The sequence below is a fragment of the Podarcis bocagei genome (assembly GCF_964188305.1).
Source record: "Podarcis bocagei genome assembly, chromosome: 14".
NCBI lineage: Eukaryota > Metazoa > Chordata > Lepidosauria > Squamata > Lacertidae > Podarcis > Podarcis bocagei.
In genome coordinates, this window is record NC_138139.1 from 46,001,075 (window position 1) to 46,021,729 (window position 20,655).

Below are 20,655 nucleotides of genomic sequence, written 5' to 3' on the forward strand. Positions count from 1 at the left end.
TTGATTAAGTATCTCTAAAAAACAAACATAAAAATTATATAATAATAGTTATTATTATCAATTTAATTTCTATGCCGCTTTTCATCTGAGGACCACAGGGTGGTTTACAATATAAAATCACAAAAAATATACTAACTATAGTAACAAACAAAGACAATAAACCTCCACAGTTTAAAAGGTCATATGGATTGTTTAATTAGTCAATTAGTAGAAAATTGCAGGAGTAAATCCTACACAAATCTGGAGCAGAGTCCCTAAGACAATTGGATGGAGCCTTGTATGCCTTGTTTCAGAAACTTCTGCAGCCAAGTGGGTGCCAAACAATTTGCTTTCCTTTGAACCACATCAGTGAGGCTGGGAGTGGGGTCCTCTCTTCTGGGCAGCCCAGGACCCACACACACACTGCCCAGGCTTGCACTCCGGGGAAGTCACTTCAGTGCTGCTAATGCAGCAGTTTGACTTCACCGGCAAAGGCACCCTCCATTGCCTCTCGAGACAGAGGGATGCAAACAACAACAAAGAAAACTGCAACATTTGTGTCATTCGCAGAAGACTGCTGTAAGTAGAGTGGTATCTCGAGTTAAGAACTTAATTCGTTCTGGAGGTCTGTTCTTAACCTGAAACTGTTCTTAACCTGAGCTACCACTTTAGCTAATGGGGCCTCCTGCTGCCGCCGCACGATTTCTGTTCTCATCCGGAAGCAAAGTTCTTAACCCCAGGTACTATTTCTGGGTTAGCAGAGTCTGAAGTGTCTGTAACCTGAAGCGTCTGTAACCCAAGGTACCACTGTACTGTAAGGTCTTTGAATGGAATGTAGTTTAAGATCGTATTATACAAAATGTCAGAATATAGCAAGAGGCATCAAAATGTGACCGGATTACATCATAAAAACGTGATTGATATTACGAAAACACAAAATACAACCATCATCATCATTCAACTACACAACAACCCTAGACAAAACTGATCAAACCACACACACACCCCACACACAGAGCCAGTGGAGTGCAGTGGTTGGAGTGCTGGACTAGGACCTTGGGAGATGCTCGGTTCAAATCCTCACTCAGCCATGAAATTTGCTGGGTGACCTTGGTTCAGTCACAATCTCTCTGCCTAACCTACCTCACAGGGTTGTTGTGAGGATAAAATTCGGTGGGGGCATATTGGCTGCCTCCAGTTACTTGAATTTTATTATTGATTTAGGTTGTGTTGTTTTTTTAAAAAAAGCAACTGCATCTGCACACACAGACACAGAAAAGGATTACAGTATGTACTATACTGTACTAATTTAAGTCTGGATCCTACGGAGCGCTATTGAGTGGCCATGAAGAACCACTCAGTGGGGATCTACCCCATCTAAGGAGTGATGCCAATTTGCGCCTAACAAGCTCAGCTGTCCCCCGCAAAAAACCTCCCTTCTTTCCCCTGTCTTCGAGGCAGAACTCTATGCGCGGAGCCTCTGTTTCCGGGAGGGAAGCTAAACACGGGGGGACCTTCCCTGGCTTTTCCCGTTTGTGTTCTCTTTTTTTGTATATTATAATTTATTGACCTTGTCCCTCCGCGCGCTCGCTTCCTATTGGCGGCTTTCCCTTGCCAGTCCCCGCCTTCCGCCTGAAGGGAAGCTGCGTTTTGACTGGGCGGGCGGAGCAAAGGTGGCGGAGCTGCTTCCGGGTGCGTCGTTATGGTGACTGTGGTTGCCAGGTAGTAAGCTGAAGGTGGAAGCGAGGCGCGCGCGCGCGGGGTTCGCTTACTGGGCCTCGTTCGGTCAATACGGGAGGGTGGGGGGGGTCGGTCCCGCTGGGTGGGGTGTCATGTCTAGGTCCCAGGGCGTCCGGGTTCAAAGTCCCAAACGTGCCTGCAGCAAACCGCCACTGCCTCTCAGACCGGCCTACCTCAGAGGGTTGTTGGGAGAGGAGGGAAAGGAGCCTGCATGCTGCTTTGTGGAGGAAGGGTGGGATAAACAGAGCAAGGGATAAGGGCCACTGAGGCTCCCCTAGTCACAGGGCCGGATTTAGCTTTGATGAGCCCCTAAGCTACTGAAGGTATTGGGGCCCTTTATATGACCAGCTGTCCTTTGTCAACAACAGATTTTTTTTTGTGTTGAATATATGCTATATGGTAATTTATGGACCTAATAGGTATCTAAAGCCAATTGCACATAACAAAATATGTATTTTATCAAAGTAATTGTTGAACTGAAATATAATTAAGAAGAAGTATATTAATAGTGGAACATGAGTTTGACCAAACTGTGGGAGGCAGTGGAAGACAGGAATGCCTGGCGTGCTCTGGTCCATGGGGTCACGAAGAGTCGGACACAACTAAATGACTAAACAACAACAACAACAAATATTAATAGTGAAAAATTTGGGGGGGGGGGCCCCAGGAGAATGGGGACCTAAGCTATAGCTTGTTTAGCTCAGGTATAGGCAAACTTGGCCCTCCACATGTTTTTGGGACTACAACTCCCATCATCCCTAGCTAACAGGAAAAGTGGACAGGAGTGATGGGAATTGTAGTTCCAAAAACATCTGGAGGGCCGAGTTTGCCTATGCCTGGTTAGCTTATACATAAATCCGGCACTGCCTAGTTGTATGTCGAAACAGCGGTGAGAGTGGCCACCCACCTAGGGCGCTGGAGGGTTGTTAGCCCTTTCCACAAGGCACCATGGAGTTGCGCAGAATATGGAAAAGGTGTGGTGGTGGGGGACTTGGGATGTTGGCGGGACACGTTGTGCCCCTATAGAACTGTAGAGTTGGAAGGGACCACGGGGGTCATCTAGCCCAGCGCCCTGCAATGCAGGAAATCTTTGCCCAACTTGGGGATTCAGACCTTCAGCTCCTGAGATTAACAGTCTCATGCTCTAGCGACTGAGCTATGCCAGTAATCTCTCAGGCCTTTGGCTAATCAGATAACTGATGGCCTTTTGAACTGGGTGGTGCTGGTTTTTTGTTTGTTGCTGTATTTCTGTGTTTCTATACCGTAAACCGCCTCCTGATCCTCGAATGCAGAATGCGTAGAAATGCAATAAATAAAAATAATATTTAAGGAGAAGTGGGGAGAAAGACCCACAAGCAAGTGTGCCAAAGTGTTTCTGAACTCTTTGCAGCTTTACAAGCTTGCCCGTGTGGTTTGAACTACAACTTGGGGCTGCCTGTATGTTTTCAAGCTTTTTTTGGTAACCTTGGCAGTGCAATCCTATACATTTTGTGGAAGTCAATCCAGTGGGGCGTACTCCCAGGAAAATGTAAGGTTAGTTGTTATAACAATTCTCATTTTAAACATAGTTATTGATGAGTGGGACTCTGCGACAAAATGTAGCCATGTGGAACGCTTCTGTTCAGGGTTCCAGCTGTTCAATTCCATTCGCTGCTGGTTTTCCCCACACAACACACACACACACAACATTCTGTGATATGTGCCCATTCAGCAAGCTTAATTTTCATTGCCCTTATTGGGTGTTTTCTCTCTTTGGGGAATTGAGGTGTGTAAACTTGTTCCCAGTCCTCAATACATTAATATCTTTGATCCCGATCCCCCCATTGTCAGCACTCACTTCTGTCCCTGGGGATGTTTTAATCAATGTCAGGTGGGAAGGACTCCTCCTATCTTTTACATATATGTGTTGCCTTCTTTTTCCAGCCACTCCATTTCCCCTCCCACCTGATTTTCAGGGTTTTTCCTTCCACTCAGCATTCTGTGCCATTGTGTTCTTAGGAGGCTGCTTTTTGGTGTTGCCTCTTTGACGGTTCCCCCTAAAGGTTCTTTAGGTAAATATAAAGGGACCCCTGACCATTAGGTCCAGTCGTGGTTGACTCTGGGGTTGCGGTGCTTTACTGGCTGAGGGAGCCGGTGTTTGTCCGCAGACAGCTTTCGGGTCATGTGGCCAGCATGACTAAGCCGCTTCTGGCGAACCAGAGCAGCGCATGGAAACACCGTTTACCTTCCTGCCGGAGCGGTACCTATTTATCTACTTGCACTTTAACGTGCCTTCGAAGTGCTAGGTTGGCAGGAGCAGGTACTGAGCAACGGGAGCTCACCCCATTACAGGGATTCGAACCGCTGACCTTCTGATTGGCAAGCCCTAGGCTCTGTGGTTTAACCCACAACATTTGCAAACCTTGAGGTTGACTTAAGTTGGCTGATACCTCCGTCTTCTGTGTCGGTGATGTGGTTTTGAGTAGGAGGACTTGGAACTGCCATTAGAAAGAAGAGTTCTATCGTAGCACTTTTTGGCAGCCTGATGTTAATCATGTTTACTTGGAAGCAAGTTCTACTAAGTACATTAGGATTAACTTCTCTAGAAGCCCTTCTTTTAATTATTTCTTGCTTGATCCTCTGTATGTTTGTTGGAAATTCTGTAGATTCTAGTGTGATTTTCTGCACAAATCTATTGATTCTGTGGTAGACAGTTAAATCCTGATGTGTATTGTGGTTCTGGTAGGATGTGCTGTGTTGGTAGGTATTGTTTTAACAGGATAGGGATTAGACAACTATGACACTGAAGAATCAAAAATAAGGATGAGCTAGTTTGGTAATTCTCTGAATTTTAAAATACTATTTTGTTATTTAATAAGCAGGTGCTATTTTTCTAGAAAAAGAGGTGTCAGAGCTCACCATGAACTTCTCCCTTGTTCTCTTAGGATGGCAATTGTGCTCACCTGAGAGGTGCTGGAGCTGGGTGCTGGGTTTCGGCGCTTGTGCATGCACATTAGCGCTAAATCACGCTTTGCGCATGCGCAGAAGTGCTGAATCATGACCCGCGCGTGCACAGACGCGGCACTGAACACTGCGGGTTCCTCCCGCATGGATCATGTTCGCAACCCGAGGTTCCACTGTATAGCAAATCAAAGCAAGGCTACTGGGGAGGAGAGGCATAAGCGCCTCTGAGCTCATCTTTCCAATTCTTCTCTCTAAACTTAAATGACCTCCTCCATCTCAAATGCAGTGGAGTGTTTCTGAGCCTTGTTCTTGGAGGCCGTCCTTGATCACTTGTGCCAATGCTGGACTAAAAGTGTAAGCTTGGCTGCCAGCCATTTCCTTTTTTAAATCTGTCTACCCTCCATCAAAACGTTTGAGACCGATATAGGGCACACTTCAGAGAAGGCAGCTCTGTGCAGAAAGGTAGGATCTGGTGTGTGCGGGTGTGCGGGGTCACACTGTGATTTTCACACTGCGGGGGGTGACCCGACAAGGCCTTGTGGTGTTTTACACAAATAGAATAAGGCCCAAGGCTGTGCTGCTTACATTTATTTCTATAACGGCACCATTTTACTTAAGGACATTCCCCTCCCTTCTCACACACGAGCTCAAATCAAATCCTCTTCGAACCTCTCTTGGTATTTGTTATAAGTGTCTCATTCTCTGCAAAGCAGAACAGAGAGGCAATTGTGTTTCTACATTTAGGTTTCTAATGTCTATAAGGGAGGGCTCTGCTTTGCAAACCTTATTGTAGCAAGCCACTTTAAATTTCACCTGCAAAGACTCCCTTTAAGAATGTTTTAAAGCATAGTTGGTTGATACTAACAGGATAAGTCCATAGCTGTCATGTGCTACGTGGGACTACCTTTGAAAGTGACTCAGAAACTACAACTAATCCAGAATGTGGCAGCTAGACTAGTGACTGGGAGCAGCTGCCGAGACCATATAACACTGGACCTAAAGGATCTACATTGGCTCCCAGTATGTTTCCGAGCACAACTCAAAGTGTTGGTGCTGAGCTTTAAAGCCCTAAACAGCCTCGGCCCTGTATACCTGAAGGAGCGTCTCCACCCCCATCATCCAGCCTGGACACTGAGGTCCAGCTCCAAGGGCCTTCTAGCAGTTCCCTCATTGTGAGAAGTTACAGGGAACCAGGCAGAGGGTCTTCTCAGTAGTGGCCCCTGCCCTGTGGAACTCCCTCCCATCCAATGCCTAATTTCCTAAAATAACTGAAGGCAGCCCTGTGTAGGGAAGTTTTAAAAAATGTTTAGCTGAGGCTCAGAAGACTCTGCTAGCCTCACCAAAGCAGCTTCAACAAGCCTCTGGCTGGTGAGGAGACTCGCTGCACCCAGGAGCCCGAAGATATCCTCTTTGGGCTCTGGGGTAGGTCTTCTGAGAGAAGTGCATTCCAGGACCTTTTTTCTGGAAAAAAAAGCAGAGTCCAACAACATCCGGTTCCCCCACCTCTGGGGGAATAGGTGCTGATACCTATTCTGTAGGTATGTAAAGGTAAAAGGTCAAGTCAAAAGCTACTACAGTGGTACCTCGGGTTAAGAACTTAATTCGTTCTGGAGGTCCGTTCTTAACCGGAAACTGTTCTTAACCTGAGGTACCACTTTAGCTAATGGGGCCTGCCGCCGTTCTGTTCTCATCCTGAAGCAAAGATCTTAACCCGAGGTACTATTTCTGGGTTAGCGGAGTCTGTAACCTGAAGTGTCTGTAACCTGAGGTACCACTGTATGGGGTTGCGGCGCTCATCTTGCTTTCAGGCCGAGGGAGCCGGCATTTGTCCACAGACAGCTTCCTAGGTCATGTGGCCGGCATGATTTGACCATTTCTGGTGCAACGGGACACTGTGACAAGTGCCAGAGCACATGGAAAGGCCATTTACCTTCCCGCCACAGCAGTACCTATTTATCTACTTGCACTGGCATGCTTTTGAATTGCTAGGTTAGCAGCAGCTGGGACAGAGCAACGGGAGCGCACTCTGTTGCGTGGATTCGAATCGCCAACCTTCTGATCGGAAAGCCCAAGAGGCTCAGTGGTTTAGACCACAGCATACCTACAGAATAGATATGAGCACCATTCCATCAGCATTAAGTGCTACTGAGACCCAGTGATTTCATCAGGAAGAGTTCAGCATGTGCTCAAAATAGGTGGCCTTTTGAAATAGTTGAACTTTGCTGGGGAACTTTGCTTGACATCTTGTACTAATAAACCTATTCCTATCTTCCTTGTTGGTTTCTGCTGTCCTTAACCAGCTTATTCATTTCCTCACATCATCCTAAAATTTAGAAAACACAACACTGTTCACTTGGTGAGGCATCCGGGAGATCTGATGTGCAACACAGTGTGAAATGGAAGTAGCTTTGTTTTATGAGTGGCAATCCCAGACTGCTTTGTGGGTTTTTAAGCTAGTTCCCAGGGTGTCCTTGTAAACAACTTTAAACAGAATGCTTCCCTTTTCTTCTTCTTTTTTTTTACAATAATGTTGATTGAATACTCTCCCTGTAGAAAATTAGTTTCTAAAGCGGCGAAATGGAACTCCTTAATCTGGCACCATGTTTATTTGGGGCAAACCTTTCTCCAGAAACGAGAGACCCAGAGTGTGGTAAGGAAATTTATCTGTCTATGGATCCGGAGGCTTTTATCTCCTGGGCACGGCTGTCTAGAAGGTGGTTTGCTATTTCCCTCCTTCTTGCCTGTTTTGTGTATGTTGCTGCTCTTCTGCTTTCAGTGGAGTTTGTTTCATATTTTTTTGGCATTCCCCTACATGTGTAGATCATTGATCTGTGGTAAGACTGAGAATCATCTGATTATATATATTTTTGGACTAGTATGTATTGGTAATATAACCCCTTTAATTGCAAACTCTGGTAGCGAGTACCCACAGGACCGGAGCCAAAACACAAAGAAGGTATCAGCATGCTAGGAGAACCCAAACATTTGCAGAAACACAAATAAATGTGTGTGTTTTTTATTAAAAAAAACAGCTCAGTGAGATTGAGCTTTCTGAATAGCCACAAAATGTTGAAAAAGAAATGGGGTGGGCAGTGGAATTCATTCATTCATCTTTACATTTGTAGTCCGCCTGTTCTGCAAGGAGCCCAAGGCACACATAGTTCTGCTGCTTCCCATTCTATCCTCACATCAACCCTGTGAGGTCAGTTGGGTCGCTGGTCCAAGGTTACCCAGTGAGCTTCCTCCCCGAGTGGAGGATTGAATCCTGATCTCCTAGGTGTTACTCCCAACACCACTTCGCCGGCTCAGCATGAATGCCTTGCTTCAACTCCTTACAGCTTTCACTAGCATGGAGTAGGGCAAAGCTGGCAGACAGAAACACTCTTCTAGATGGTGAGGGTGTATTATAATGTTTTCTTGCAGGTCCTGTGCAAATGTCATGAATCGCACATGTAAATGGTATGAAATGCTCATAAAAATAAGAGGTACAGAAGTGATTTTGCTTCTCCGTCCACCTTTCTCTGAAACTTCTTTAAGAAACACCATTGCCCCTAGCATTGGAACTCCACTATGTATATTGTATGTGGCATCTGGTTAGCCTTGCCCCCCCGAAAGTCTGTTTACTTCTGTTTGGCAGTGCCTGTGGTCTGTGGGTTGCGGTCCTGTTTTTTAAAGTGCGGTTGTTCTGTGTCTGGTGTCTGTTCTTCCAGATCATGATGTTCTGATGAATATGATAGGCTTCTCTCTCTCTCTCTCTCTCTCTCTCTCTCTCTCTCTCTCTCTCACACACACACAGAGAGAGAGAGAGAGAGAGAGAGAGAGAGAGAGAGAGAGAGAGAGAAACAGAAACCAGCTGTCTTTCTTTCTGCCTGGTTGCCCAGAGGTAATTCTTACTTGCCACAAGCAACCAAGCAGGTGGTTATATTTACAAGCCTGACTTAGTTGGCATGTTTGCACTTGAATATTGACTCCCTGGTATAAAGCTTGTACACAGGCGTCCCCCCACTTATGTGGGGGTTATGTTCCAGGCCCCCACGCGCATAAAGGAAATCATGTAAAGTGGGGCGCACCCATTATACGCCTTCTCTGCCACCCTCTCTTCAACCCATACCAAAAAATACTCTATTCAAAGATATCCACAACTAGAATGGAAGCTCTGGGGTTGGCAGGAGGCTAGAGGTCGTGCAGGAAAGCGGCTGTTCTTGCTGTGCAACCCCACACATCAGCTGTTAGGAGGGGAGGCTGAGCAGCATGTACAAAGCCTCCAGCCTCTTGGGGGCTCCCTCCGCCCTCACTGCTGTCCTCTTCGGGCTCTGGGGAGGGTCTCCACGAGAAGTCCAGCTCTCTCCCGCGATTGCAGGTTTGAATTGAATTATTTAATAATTTCCTGGCGCCGCGCATATGCACGGTCGTGCACAAATCTATCAAGCATAAGTGGGGGAATTGCCTTGACTCCCTGATACAAAGCATACTCTGTTCATTTCCATGCCTGTGATTTGAGAGAGAGGTGGAAGGCAATGTCGCAATACAAAAGAGGCCAGAAGGCAATTGGCACAGCTGAGCCCAGCCCAATTGCTCCCTTGTATACTGATTTTTACATGTTGTGAAACAGGCCCTGGAGGCTGGGGAGCTGCTATGTTGGATTGAATCTGTTCTGCGTGGAAACAGGAGAGTGGAAGGTGGTTTGTGATCAGTTTGTGTAATGTGCTCTTGTTCTCTGCTTCCTTCCTGTAACTCCAGGACGACCCCTAGAAGAAAAGTGATGGATCTCACCTCTGTGATGATTCTTCCACTGCTTTTTGGCAGCCTGGGGGTTTTTGGGCTCTTCCGGCTGCTTCAGAGAATGCGTGTGAGAGCCTACCTGAAGGATGCCGTGGTGGTGATCACAGGAGCAACTTCTGGACTAGGGAAAGGTAGGTTTCTGAGACATTTGGCATGGAGGTGGAGAGGAGAACAGCCTGTACAGGACAGCTTGTACATTACTCAAAATGTTTCCTCGGGAAATAGGGTGTTACTAAACTCTCATCTCACACCACGAAGGTCAAGCTTAGCCTTACAGGATCAGATTCCTTGTGAAGGAGGAGGGAACCTGAGGAGTCTTGGTTTTTAAATTTTATTCTTCAGTAGCATCTCTTAGCAAATATACAGGTTGAGCAGGTGGGAGGCAAGTCACAACAGAACTTCTGGATTTTACAAATGTTCAAAAAATGGGGACTTGGCCATTGTGCGTGTCCTCATCCCTAGATGAAACCCAAAACCTGCATTGCATCTAAACTGTTCAATTTGCTAGTTTACTCATACTCAATTTAAATATGTACCAATTCATATTTTAGGGCTGTAACACCAGCCTGTTTTTGTCTCTATCCTTCCCCACTTTTGCTTAACCTGCCCAAGGCTTGGAAAACTCAGAAGCTCCCTCAATCTCTTGTGCCATTTTGATTGGTCTTATACAGATGTGGCCCTTTTCTGTGTTTGGGAATTTTTCGTATGGGTCAACATGGCAACCTTTGCTTCTTAGTGGCAATCCCAAAGGCAGCACCAAACTCCCCAGTATCATTTATATTACATATACGCACACACAGCAAGCAGAACACCAGAACAATAGCTGCTTCCCAAAGAACACATAGCTTAAGTAAAACAATAGAGATTTCCACAAGATACAGAAACACCTCATCATTTAGCCCTTCTGGCTGGTCCTTAATGTTTCTGGGATGGAAGGTGGCTCCATCCCAGAAACATTAAGGACCAGCCAGCAGTCTGTTCCGACTTATTGCCTGCTACTTTGTTCCCCATCTCCATCGCCTTGTTAATTTACTGGAAGTGCAGGAGCATGCATTGGCAAGGGCATGAGGTGAATCAGGACCTCCAAACTCCAGGTCTTCTTTGCTGGGCCTCAGATCCCCTGTCCCCCCCCCCCCCATTTTTTGGGTAAAACTTTAATGCAAGGTTTCCTAAACTTGGGCCTCCTGCTGTTGTTGGGCTACAGCTCCCATCATCCTTAGCTAGCAGGACCAGTGGTCAGGGATGATGGGCGTTGTAGTCCTAAAACATCTGGAAACCCTGCTTTAATTTGGTGAGTGGAAGACTAGGTGCCCTGCAAAGTGCAGTGCTGGTGAAATCCCAGCCACCTGCCAGCTTGATTTGCCCCAAGTCACTCTGTACATACTTCAACTTCCATCAATCTCAGCGAGGATGGCCAATTGCCAGGGATTATGGGAGTGGTAGTTTAGCAACATCCAAAGGTTCCCCACGCCTGCTATTGGTTCTATGAGTCATGGGGCCTATGAAAAGTACCTAGCAATGCCAAACCTTCCCTGGTGGGGAGGACTTTCTCAATCCATGGCATTTTCAGTCACTCCCACGCAAAAATGGGGAACCGGCCCCTATAGTTGGGTAACACCTGCCCTAACCTGTTTTTCCCCAGCTTGGAGGCAGGTCTCAGCCAGTGATTCAAACTCAGGCACCCCACTCCAGTCAATTCTCCCATGAGCCGAGAACGTCCTTAAAATGGGTGGGGAAAGGGAAACAGTTATGCAGCCTTCTGTAACTTAATTCAGCGGCAACTGACGCGTGGCCCCCGGTGGAGGTGCTTTCCTGCTCTCTGCAGAACAGCGTTGAAAGCCCTTTGGGAACGGAATGTCCTCACTGCCTTATCGTAGCTGTGTGCTTGGTCGTTGGCCCAACCACAAGCTTAGAGTGTGGGTTTCTCCTCAAGGTGCTGTGACTTCTTGGGAAGGAAGAGCTACCTTAATGCATCATAGTGTACTGGTTCATCTGTCCCACGGCTATGTCTCCAGATTTTGTTTATTTGGTTTTCCCCCTGCTCTTTTCCTCGACAGGGACTCGAGGCAGTTAAAAATGAAACAGCTAAGAACATGGGGGTATTTATTGAAACACACAGATTATTGCCATAAAAATATCACAGTACCAGCCCTTTCCTTAAAACCAGTTCCCAAAAGCCAGTTGGAACAAAAAAGTATTCACCTGCTGGCAGAAGGACAACAAGGAGGGAGCCAGTCTGATTTCTCTATGAGGGTAGTTCCAAAGTCTGGGAGCAGCCATCGCGAAGGGTTGCTGTTGCATGAGATACTTTTAATTAAAAACAAAAGGGATTGAGCCCTGCTTTGTTGAAAATGAGTTCCGTGCCACTGAGCTGCGTCTCCCCCCCCCCCCAAAAAATATGTTTGACAGATTCGTACAGGATCCCAAGGAGAACTGAAAAGGGCTCACAGTTGGACTGAACCTTGGAAACTGCCTTACACCATTGGCTTCAGTGTTGTCTGTTCTCTGTTGGGAGTAGTTTTATAAAGTCTCAGGGCAGGGAAGGGGTTCTTTCCCAACCCAGCTCACTGGCGATTGACCCTGGGACCTTCTGCATGTAAAACATGCTCTCAAATCGTGAACCTGTGGTCCTTATCCAAAACAGTTCTCCTAGCTGATTTATTCATTACAATATTTCTCTCCTTTTTTAGGAAATCATTCTTGTTGTTTATTAAATCTCTATACTGCCTTTCATCCAAAGAACACAAAGCAGTTTGCAATATGAAAACATAAAAAACCATACCCTGTTAACAAACAAAAACAATAACCTCCTCAACACACACACACAGCGTTTAAAAGACCTTACAAGGTAAAGGGACCCCTGACCATTAGGTCCAGTCGTGGCCAACTCTGGGGTTGTGGCGCTCATCTCGCTTTATTGGCCGAGGGAGCCGGCGTACAGCTTCTGGGTCATGTGGCCAGCATGACTAAGCCGCTTCTGGCGAACCAGAGCAGTGCATGGAAACGCCGTTTACCTTCCTGCTGGAGTGGTACCTATTTATCTACTTGCACTTTGACATGCTTTCAAACTGCTAGGTTGGCAGGATTAAAAGGCCATAGATGGTTTAATTAGCAAAAGGCCTGGGAGAAGAGGAGTGTTTCCGCCTGGTGCTTAAAGAGATGTGGTGAGGGTGCCAGGTGAGTCTCCCTGGGGAGAACATCCCACAAGCAGGGAGCCACCACAAAGGCCTGTTCTTGTGGTGCAGCCTTCTGGGCCTGCCATGGACACCAGACCAGTCTTGTGATGCTCATGCCCAAGTAGTTTCAAGAGTGTTGGAGCACTGACTGTTTTTGAGGCCGTTCAATGGTCCCACAGGTTCAAAGAGCCTTCCCCAGCTTGGTCCCTCCCCTCAATGTTTTTGGACTGCAATTCTCAATCAGCTCTAGGCAACCAGTGGTCAGGGAAGATGGGAGTTGTACGAAGAAGGCTCCCTCACCATCACATGCACATAAAGGGGAATTATGTTCTGCAGTAGCAGCGATGCAGTGCAGTACTCTGGATAAAGTTCTTTTGCTGAGGAGATCAGTGTTCAAATCCCTGCTCGGCCATAAATTTTACTGGGTGCCCTTTGACAAACCAGTCTCTCTCTCACGGCAATTCTATCTCACTGAAATGCTGAATCGAAAATGTGATCATAGATCCATGTATGCTTCCCTCAGTGTTCTGATTTATTCACCACCTCCCCCTTTCATTTACCAGCAGAACCTTTGAATGAAGAAATTACCGTATTTTTTGCACCATAACACTCACTTTTTTCCTCCTAGAAAGTAAGGGGAAATGTCTGTGCGTGTTATGGAGGGAATGCCTACAGGTGGCATGCCTATGGATTTTCCTCCTCTAAAAACTATGTGCGTGTTATAGTTGGGTGCGTGTTATAGAGCGAAAAATACGGTAAATATAAAATTGGGCTGAGGCCAAACAAAGTGTCAGATACGTACCAAAACACGTGTCTATGAAGAAAAGAATTATGGGACCTGTGGCTATTCAGATGTTCTTGTGCTACAGGTCGCCCAACCCATAACTGATCCAAAGTCAGCTTCATTGGCTGATCCTGGGTTTTACAATGATTGGGAAGGGCGGCTTTAATCCATTTCCCCACAATACAGCATGCATAATTTTGTAAATCTCAATCATGTTGTCCGTCCCCCGCCACCCACTTGAGTTCTTCTTTTCCTAACCAAAGTAGTCTCTAACTTAATCATGATCATTTGGCCATTTTCTCCACTGATTCTAGATCTACCAGTATCCTTTCTGAAGTGCATTCACCTAAAAGAGCATTCCAAGTGTGGTCATACAAGAGTTGTGTAAAGGCATTTTTTTTCTGTCCCTCTCTCTCTCTTTTTGCCAAGAATGTGCCAAAGCTTTCCATGCCGCTGGGTCAGAACTGGTGCTGTGTGGTAGGAGCAGAGAGAGACTTCAAGACCTTCTGCAGGAGCTCTCCACTGCTGCTGGCCACCCAAAGAATGTAAGCAACAGGGTGAGGGGGGAGGAAGAGGAGGAGGTGGAGAGACTGTAGGTCAGTGATGCTTTTCACGCAGGTCACAGGTTTATGGAGTTGTGGGAAGAGGAGAGGTGGAGAAGGAGAGAGGTGGAAAGGGGAAGACAGTAAAATGTCATTCTTTTACATGGTACATTTGCAGAGCTTTTGTGTTAGCATCACGTACACAGGGATTTTGTTTTGCTGGCAGTGCAAGAGTCCAGAGGGTGCAGGGCATGGTTGGTTGCAATGTGTTTTGTTTCTGTGTGCTGCTGGGTCAAATTAACCCCCTTTTAAAGCCAGGGTCGGCATCAGGGCTCAGCATCATTGAATGCTCACTGAAGCCTGTGTCCCACTGCCAATCCCTGGTGCCTCCCATCCTTGCTGCTGCTGCTGCCTGATCTGTTCTTTGAACAAGCAAGCAAGCAGCAAGAGGAGCAGCAATATCTGCAACAACAACAACAACAACAACAACTTATTTGTACCCCGCCTATCTGGCTGGGTTTCCCCAGCCACTCTGGGCAGCTTCCAACAAAGATTAAAAATACATTAAAATGTCACACATTAAAAACTTCCCTGAACAGGGCTGCCTTCAGATGTCTTCTACAAGCCTGGTCCTTGATATCTCTGTATTGTGTGTTAATGAGAATAAAAAAATTCCTTCCAGTAGCACCTTAAAGACCAACTAAGTTAGTTCTTGGTATGAGCTTTCGTGTGCATGCACACTTCTTCAGATACACTGAAACAGAAGTTGTGTTAATGAGATAAGCTAACTAGGCCTGAAAGCACCTTGCCCAAGGTCCATCCCCTCCCCACCCCAAACAGAAACCTGGAAGCAGCCCTGTTTTAAGCCATATAAGCCAGTTGCTCCTTCCAAACGTTCTGGTAGCAGGGGTGCCAAGCCCTTTGCCTCCTCCCCAATATTTTTTTGGGGAGGGCGTTGCCCCCAAATGTCCAGAGCATGCATTGATTTATAAACATTTCGCTAGATCCCTGTGGCATGTATATAATGCCATTTTATCTTCTCAGTATCACACTGTGAGAGAGGATAGGCTAAGAGAGTGGTTTCACCAAGGCTACCTGGTGAACCTTGCAGCTGAGCAGGTTCAGATACTATTATCTGCTTTTTTCTTTTCTTTTTCAACAGCCCCATAAACACCACACTGTGGTCTTTGACCTCGCTGACATCAAAGCAGTCGTTGGCGCTGCCGCGGAGATTTTGAAGTGTGCAGGCCATGTGGACATCTTGATTAACAATGCTGGAATCAGCTATCGCGGCACAATTGTGGACACCCTAATGGAAGTGGACAGGAAAGTGATGGAAACCAATTACTTTGGCCCAATTGCTTTGACAAAAGGTACACTGTAACAGCCTCCTCCTGTGTCTTTCTGCACACATCCTAACGTTTCCTGCGGTGGTTTCTGTGCCCCACTTCTTTAGCAGTTACACCTCTTCAGTATTATACATTTGCTTCCTGCATTGTAGGGGGTTGGACTAGACGACCCTCAGGATCCCTTCCAACTCTACAATCCTATGATTCTATGTAGACCACTTAAGTGCCATTCAGAAGGCTTACAGCTAGGCTGCTAAGGGCACAAGGAGTTACATTTGTCTGGCTCTCTCTCCACCCTGGAGTTCTTCATAAGGCCTATGGGACGTGCTTCATGTAACAGTCTTGAAAACGACCATGGTGACACAAACCATAGGCTTACTTTCAAGCTAAAATGGTCCTTGCTTGCCATTTTAATATTTTCCTGAGCTGGAGGAGAGCTTGTAGAAAAGTGAAGTGGGCAGGCATCAGGCAGTCGACTTTGGGCTGCTGATCCCTCTTTCAAAGCAACTCTCCCTGCCCTTGTAGCATTTCTCTACATGGAGGGCAGCAGGAAACTGAAAGAGGTCTGGGGAATTGGCTGTTACACACTACACTGGTGGGAAAAATGTAGATGCAGCCCCCCCAGCAGTTGCTTGGTGGAAATGTTGGCCCACTAGCTCCACTGAGTCTTACATTCCTTGCTTATAGTCTGCGTCTGCCTTTCTCAGCCCTGGGTCCCTAGATGTTTTTGGACTACAACTCTCATCACTTAGCCACCATGGCCAGTGGACAGGAATGATGTGAGTTGTAGTTTTGAGAGCATCTGGGGACCAAACGTTGAGAAAGGCTTGTCTATATAATACAGGGATACAATCATTTTGTTTGCACCTTCCTTACTGAGCTTCTGGGCAAGTAAAAATGGGACCCACCTGTGCCAGCTGACCCTTCTCCAGTGTGCATCCTATTTTATGTTCAAGGAGATTTCTTAAGAAAAAAGGACTTGTTTCTTTCACTGAAATCAGTGGAACTTTGTTCCAAATAGAGTTTTTCAGCATCAGGGTAGGAACAATTCCTGCCTTGGATAAGAAGTAACTGCAAGGTCATCTTTTGGACCCCAGTGTGATTATTTTGCCTCTCCCTTCAGGAAGCATTTCTACAAATATTGCAACTTCAAGGTCTGCTAGGAATCCCCAAGAAATTGTGACGAGGATAAATTAGGCAGTTGAAATACATTTGCGTAAGACAGTTACACACACACACACACACACACACACACGATTCTAGGTAGCAGCATAAGGAAGAAACCCTGGTCTCCCAGGATCGAAGCACACATTATTTCTCATGGCAAGATTGTGGAGTTGCATTCTCATTCTCTCTCTGTCCCTCCTCCCTCTAGCGATTCTGCCTTCCATGATCAAGAGGAGAAAAGGCCACATCATCGCCATCAGCAGCGTTCAAGGCAAAATTGGCATTCCTTACCGCTCGGCTTGTAAGTATTCTTCACAAGATTTGGGAGGGGTTGGCTGCTCTGGAACCACCAGCTCACCAGAAAAGGGCAGCCAGCATGTTATGGTAGATACAGCACATATAGAGCTCAAGGGAGGGGAGCCTCAGGCCAGTGCTTTTCAAACGTGGGTCTCCTGCTTTTGTTGGACTATAACTCCCATCATCCCTAGCTAGCAGGACCAGTGGTCAGGGATGATGGGAGTCGTAGTCCAGCAAAAGCAGGTGACCCAACACTGGCTTAGGTGAACCTCAAACATTGGGAAGAATAGTTTCTGCTCTCCCTATCTTCATCTTTGCTTGTCTTCAGAGAGCTGGGTGTGACTTCCACAGGGCCAGTCCTACTGCACAAAGAACTCAATTTCTGTGGGTGCCAACAATGCAGGGTCCCATTTTAGAGGGGTGCTTTGGTATCTTCTGCATCACTGGAAGGTAGCATACATCTTGCGTTGTGTAGTCCAAAATGCCCAACTTCATTCTGGATAATTACTGCCCTTACCCAGGTAATCCTCCCCCTACATCACATTTACGTTAAGAATGCAAACTTTGCCATCAAAATCTGCCTAAGTAGTTGTGCTGAATCTGATTATAGCATTCATGCTAACCTAACAGACTTGGAACTTCTCTGCGATATATTGAAATCTAACCCTCCAATACTAAAATAAGAAATTGGAAAAGGAACAAGGTAGTGCCATTGTTTGTAGCCTGTAAAAAGACACCATGCCCAAAAGCTCCTGCTTCATTTGTTTGGCATAAACCTGTGTGATTCAGCAAAGAGCACATTGGAGCTGAGCTGGGCAAATCACCCCGTTTTCCCTCTCTAAAACAGAAATTAAGTATTTCACGTGATTATGAAGATGCTTGCAGAGACCCATGCCAGTTTACAACTTGGTTTTGAATGCTTAAAATCCCTTTAAGATCCTCCCAGATTTCCCTTTAACAAGAAGCTGTTTAGCAGCTGGCATACTATTAAAGTCTACCCATCTTGGGCTGGACCAAGGGCCTGTGTGCTCCAGCACTGGCAAGATGTCATTGGAAAGCTTGTAAGCAGAGCAGAATCAGACATAAGCACCCTTGTTGCTTGCCCCAGCAAAAGCCTACTGCCTTGGAATAGGCTGCATTCAGTTCTGGTAGCTAATAGCTATTTACACTGTTACATGCCTCATGCAAAAGGCAGCTATGCATTTTGACTGGGAAGCTGCACATCGGAAGTCAACTGAAATTGTGTCACCTTCGGGGGTTTTAGATGCTGCCTCTAAGCATGCCACCCAAGCCTTCTTTGACTGCCTACGAGCAGAAGTGGAGCAGTACGACATCGACGTCACAGTTGTGAGCCCCGGCTACATTCAGACAAATCTCTCACTTAATGCCGTAATGGCAGATGGATCCCAGTATGGAGGTGAGGACTAGCTTTGCTTGTGTAAATTATATGTATCTGTTGGCGTACAGGGAGTGCCAGTGGAGGGAAAGGGGAAAACCCGGTTTCTCAAAGTTTGGCATTGACTGAAAAGGCCCAATATAAAAACTAGCACATTTAACGAAGTTGGATAATCTTCAATGGCTTTAGTGGCCCATGTTCAATGGTCACAGACTTGTTTGCAGAGTCTCACCTCTGCACATCTCTTGATCTATGGGCTTAATTTGTAATCTTGAGCCTCCTGGATCCACCAACAGAAAATCATCTCTAGAGGGAGGTAGTAATTTGTTGTTCTTTTCAGTAATGGACAAGTCAACTTCTGAAGGCAAGGCAGCTGCAGAAGTGGCTCAGGTGGTTCTGAGTGCTGTTGGGGAGAAGAAGAAGGAAGTGCTGGTCGCTGGCTTCATGCCTTCTCTGGCCGTGTACGTGCGAACGCTCTGTCCCAGCCTCTTCTTCCACTTTATGGCATCTAGAGCTCGGAAAGAAAGGAAAGCCAAGGATTCTTAACCAATTGGGAGTTCATTTTAAACCACTGGTTTAAAACCAGAAGCTACCAGCTGATGTGTCCAGGGTCTGTGGGAAGCATGAACCTCAGGATTGTTTAAGTTGCATCTCTCGCTTGCGGTGAAGAGTCGGAGCCAGGCTTGTGCTGCTTGCACATCACTGATGGCATCCGAAAAGCTGCTTTCACCACTTACAGCTTTGTTGGCTCCCTGGGACAAAGGGCTTCATCTGCAAAGAGTTAGGCCATGGGAATTCTTCTGCGTGTTGAAATGAGCAGGAACTGCACACCTCCACAGCTCCCATTCGTCTTACTTGGGCTTGTCCACAAGACAACAGGCTACTGGCAGCTTACTATGTTTACTTTCCTCTGGCCTGGGCTCTCATCAGCTGAATGTAAAATACTTATTGGGGGAGAACGAAAGAAAACCATTGCCTCCAATATCATTCTCTTAAAAAACCTTAAGTGGTTGCAGGCTGCTTCTTTTTGCCAGGGTGGGGAGAAGGGATGCAGGCAGCTGAAATTAAATAAGCTTGTGCTGCACATTGCCCGACTGCACTTACTGCATTTTGGCCAGGGCTCAAAAGCTACCACCTCCACTACCCTTATTCCTAGTAGCTTAGCTTGGTATTCTCACCTGTTAAGCTCAGAGTAGGTCCTGGGTAGGAACTACAGGTAACTCCACTAGCACATCCAAGTATCAGAAAGCTGTTGTCCCCCCCTCCCATTATATGGGGGGTGGGATGCTGCAGCTTACCTTCTTTAGGCAGATCCGAGTTGCTAACTGCTATTAAAATAGACATGAAAGAGGAACTACATATACTGTTTGCTCTGCAGCTCATCTGGATGTAGTATCTAGTGCGCAAAGAACATCCTTGCCTGATAGTAGTACCAGCCTCCATCCCCATTCAGTCTTACTGATTCTCCAATGGCAAATTCAAAAGCCTGATTCCTGAAAGCAGAATTGTTCGTAGACAGACACAGTTTCCATGCTTCTGATAAGGTAGGTAACACAAAGATTCCTTGCAGCAATCACACAACTCCGTAGAACTAACAAGATGGTTCTCAGAATTCTTAACCTTGAGAGTAAATAAATGAACATTAGTGATTGCTTGTACCAACAGAAGCTAAAACACTTTACATAATATTTGTGCTTTTTTCACCCTTCTGGTTTATAATTTGAGGGAATTACTGCATTAGTTACTTGCAGAACGCCTGTTATACAGGAATCTGCTTGGCGCACTCAACAGATACTGTGACCACAAGGCTGCAGGATTTCAACCCTTGGCCAAACTGACCTACTGAACAGAAGCAGCAGCAAGCTCTCTGCTTGCTGTACTGGATTCCAAGGGCTAAACATAGCACTGAGTTCTGGCTTTGCCCTTGTGGGATGCCATTCCAAGGTCACTAAACATTGCACAAAGGTCATGTTGCAGCTATCACGCTAAGCAAGAGAATATATTTGTATGTGATCTGAGCATGCTCACATGCTTCATTCGCAAGTTCAAAGCTTGTACTGGAAGTCACAATAGTCTTACTCTTTCCCAGAGCCTTGTGAAAATACCCAGGGGTTCTTTTAGGATTTATCAGTTAAAATGTGATCAGAGGGAAGACTTCTTGTTTCCAACTAGGAAATGAAGACTTATACACAATCCACAGTTCACTGAAAAGTTAAAAGGAGCAGGGGACTTGACTAAATACTGTAAGAAGGGCAGCTCTGCCTCAAGTTCCCCATCCATAATGGCAAGTAGAATGTACCTCATGCCCAACTATCATTACACTCTTATGTCACCAAGCTTATTCAGAGGAGGCCCATTCATTTCAATGGGTCCACTCTTAAGTGTGGCTAGCAATGGCTTCATCCCTGAGTTCCCCATCACTGGGTAGCAGGGGCAGGATCCAAGATAGGTTGAACTAGATGCTAGGGAGGGAAGAACATAACATGGATTTTTTTCTGCC

General features: G+C 46.2%; 1 protein-coding gene across 4 annotated transcripts; it reads left to right on the forward strand.

Annotated features, from left to right (window-relative positions):
• The first annotated feature begins 1,560 nt into the window (after positions 1–1,560).
• Positions 1,561–19,161, forward strand: DHRS7B (dehydrogenase/reductase 7B). 4 transcript variants are annotated; one of them, XM_081170282.1, is made up of 7 exons: positions 1,561–1,701; positions 9,403–9,575; positions 13,834–13,949; positions 15,109–15,319; positions 16,671–16,763; positions 18,024–18,176; positions 18,496–19,161. In XM_081170282.1, exons 1-7 carry the CDS (start codon positions 1,682–1,684, stop codon positions 18,699–18,701), a joined length of 972 nt encoding a protein of 323 aa, XP_081026408.1. In that variant the 5' UTR covers positions 1,561–1,681; the 3' UTR covers positions 18,702–19,161. The 4 variants fall into 4 exon arrangements, with proteins under 4 accessions (XP_081026408.1, XP_081026409.1, XP_081026406.1 ...); XM_081170283.1 differs by lacking the exon at positions 1,561–1,701 and adding an exon at positions 1,930–2,042; XM_081170280.1 differs by lacking the exon at positions 1,561–1,701 and adding an exon at positions 7,291–7,312.
• The last annotated feature ends 1,494 nt before the right edge of the window (positions 19,162–20,655 follow it).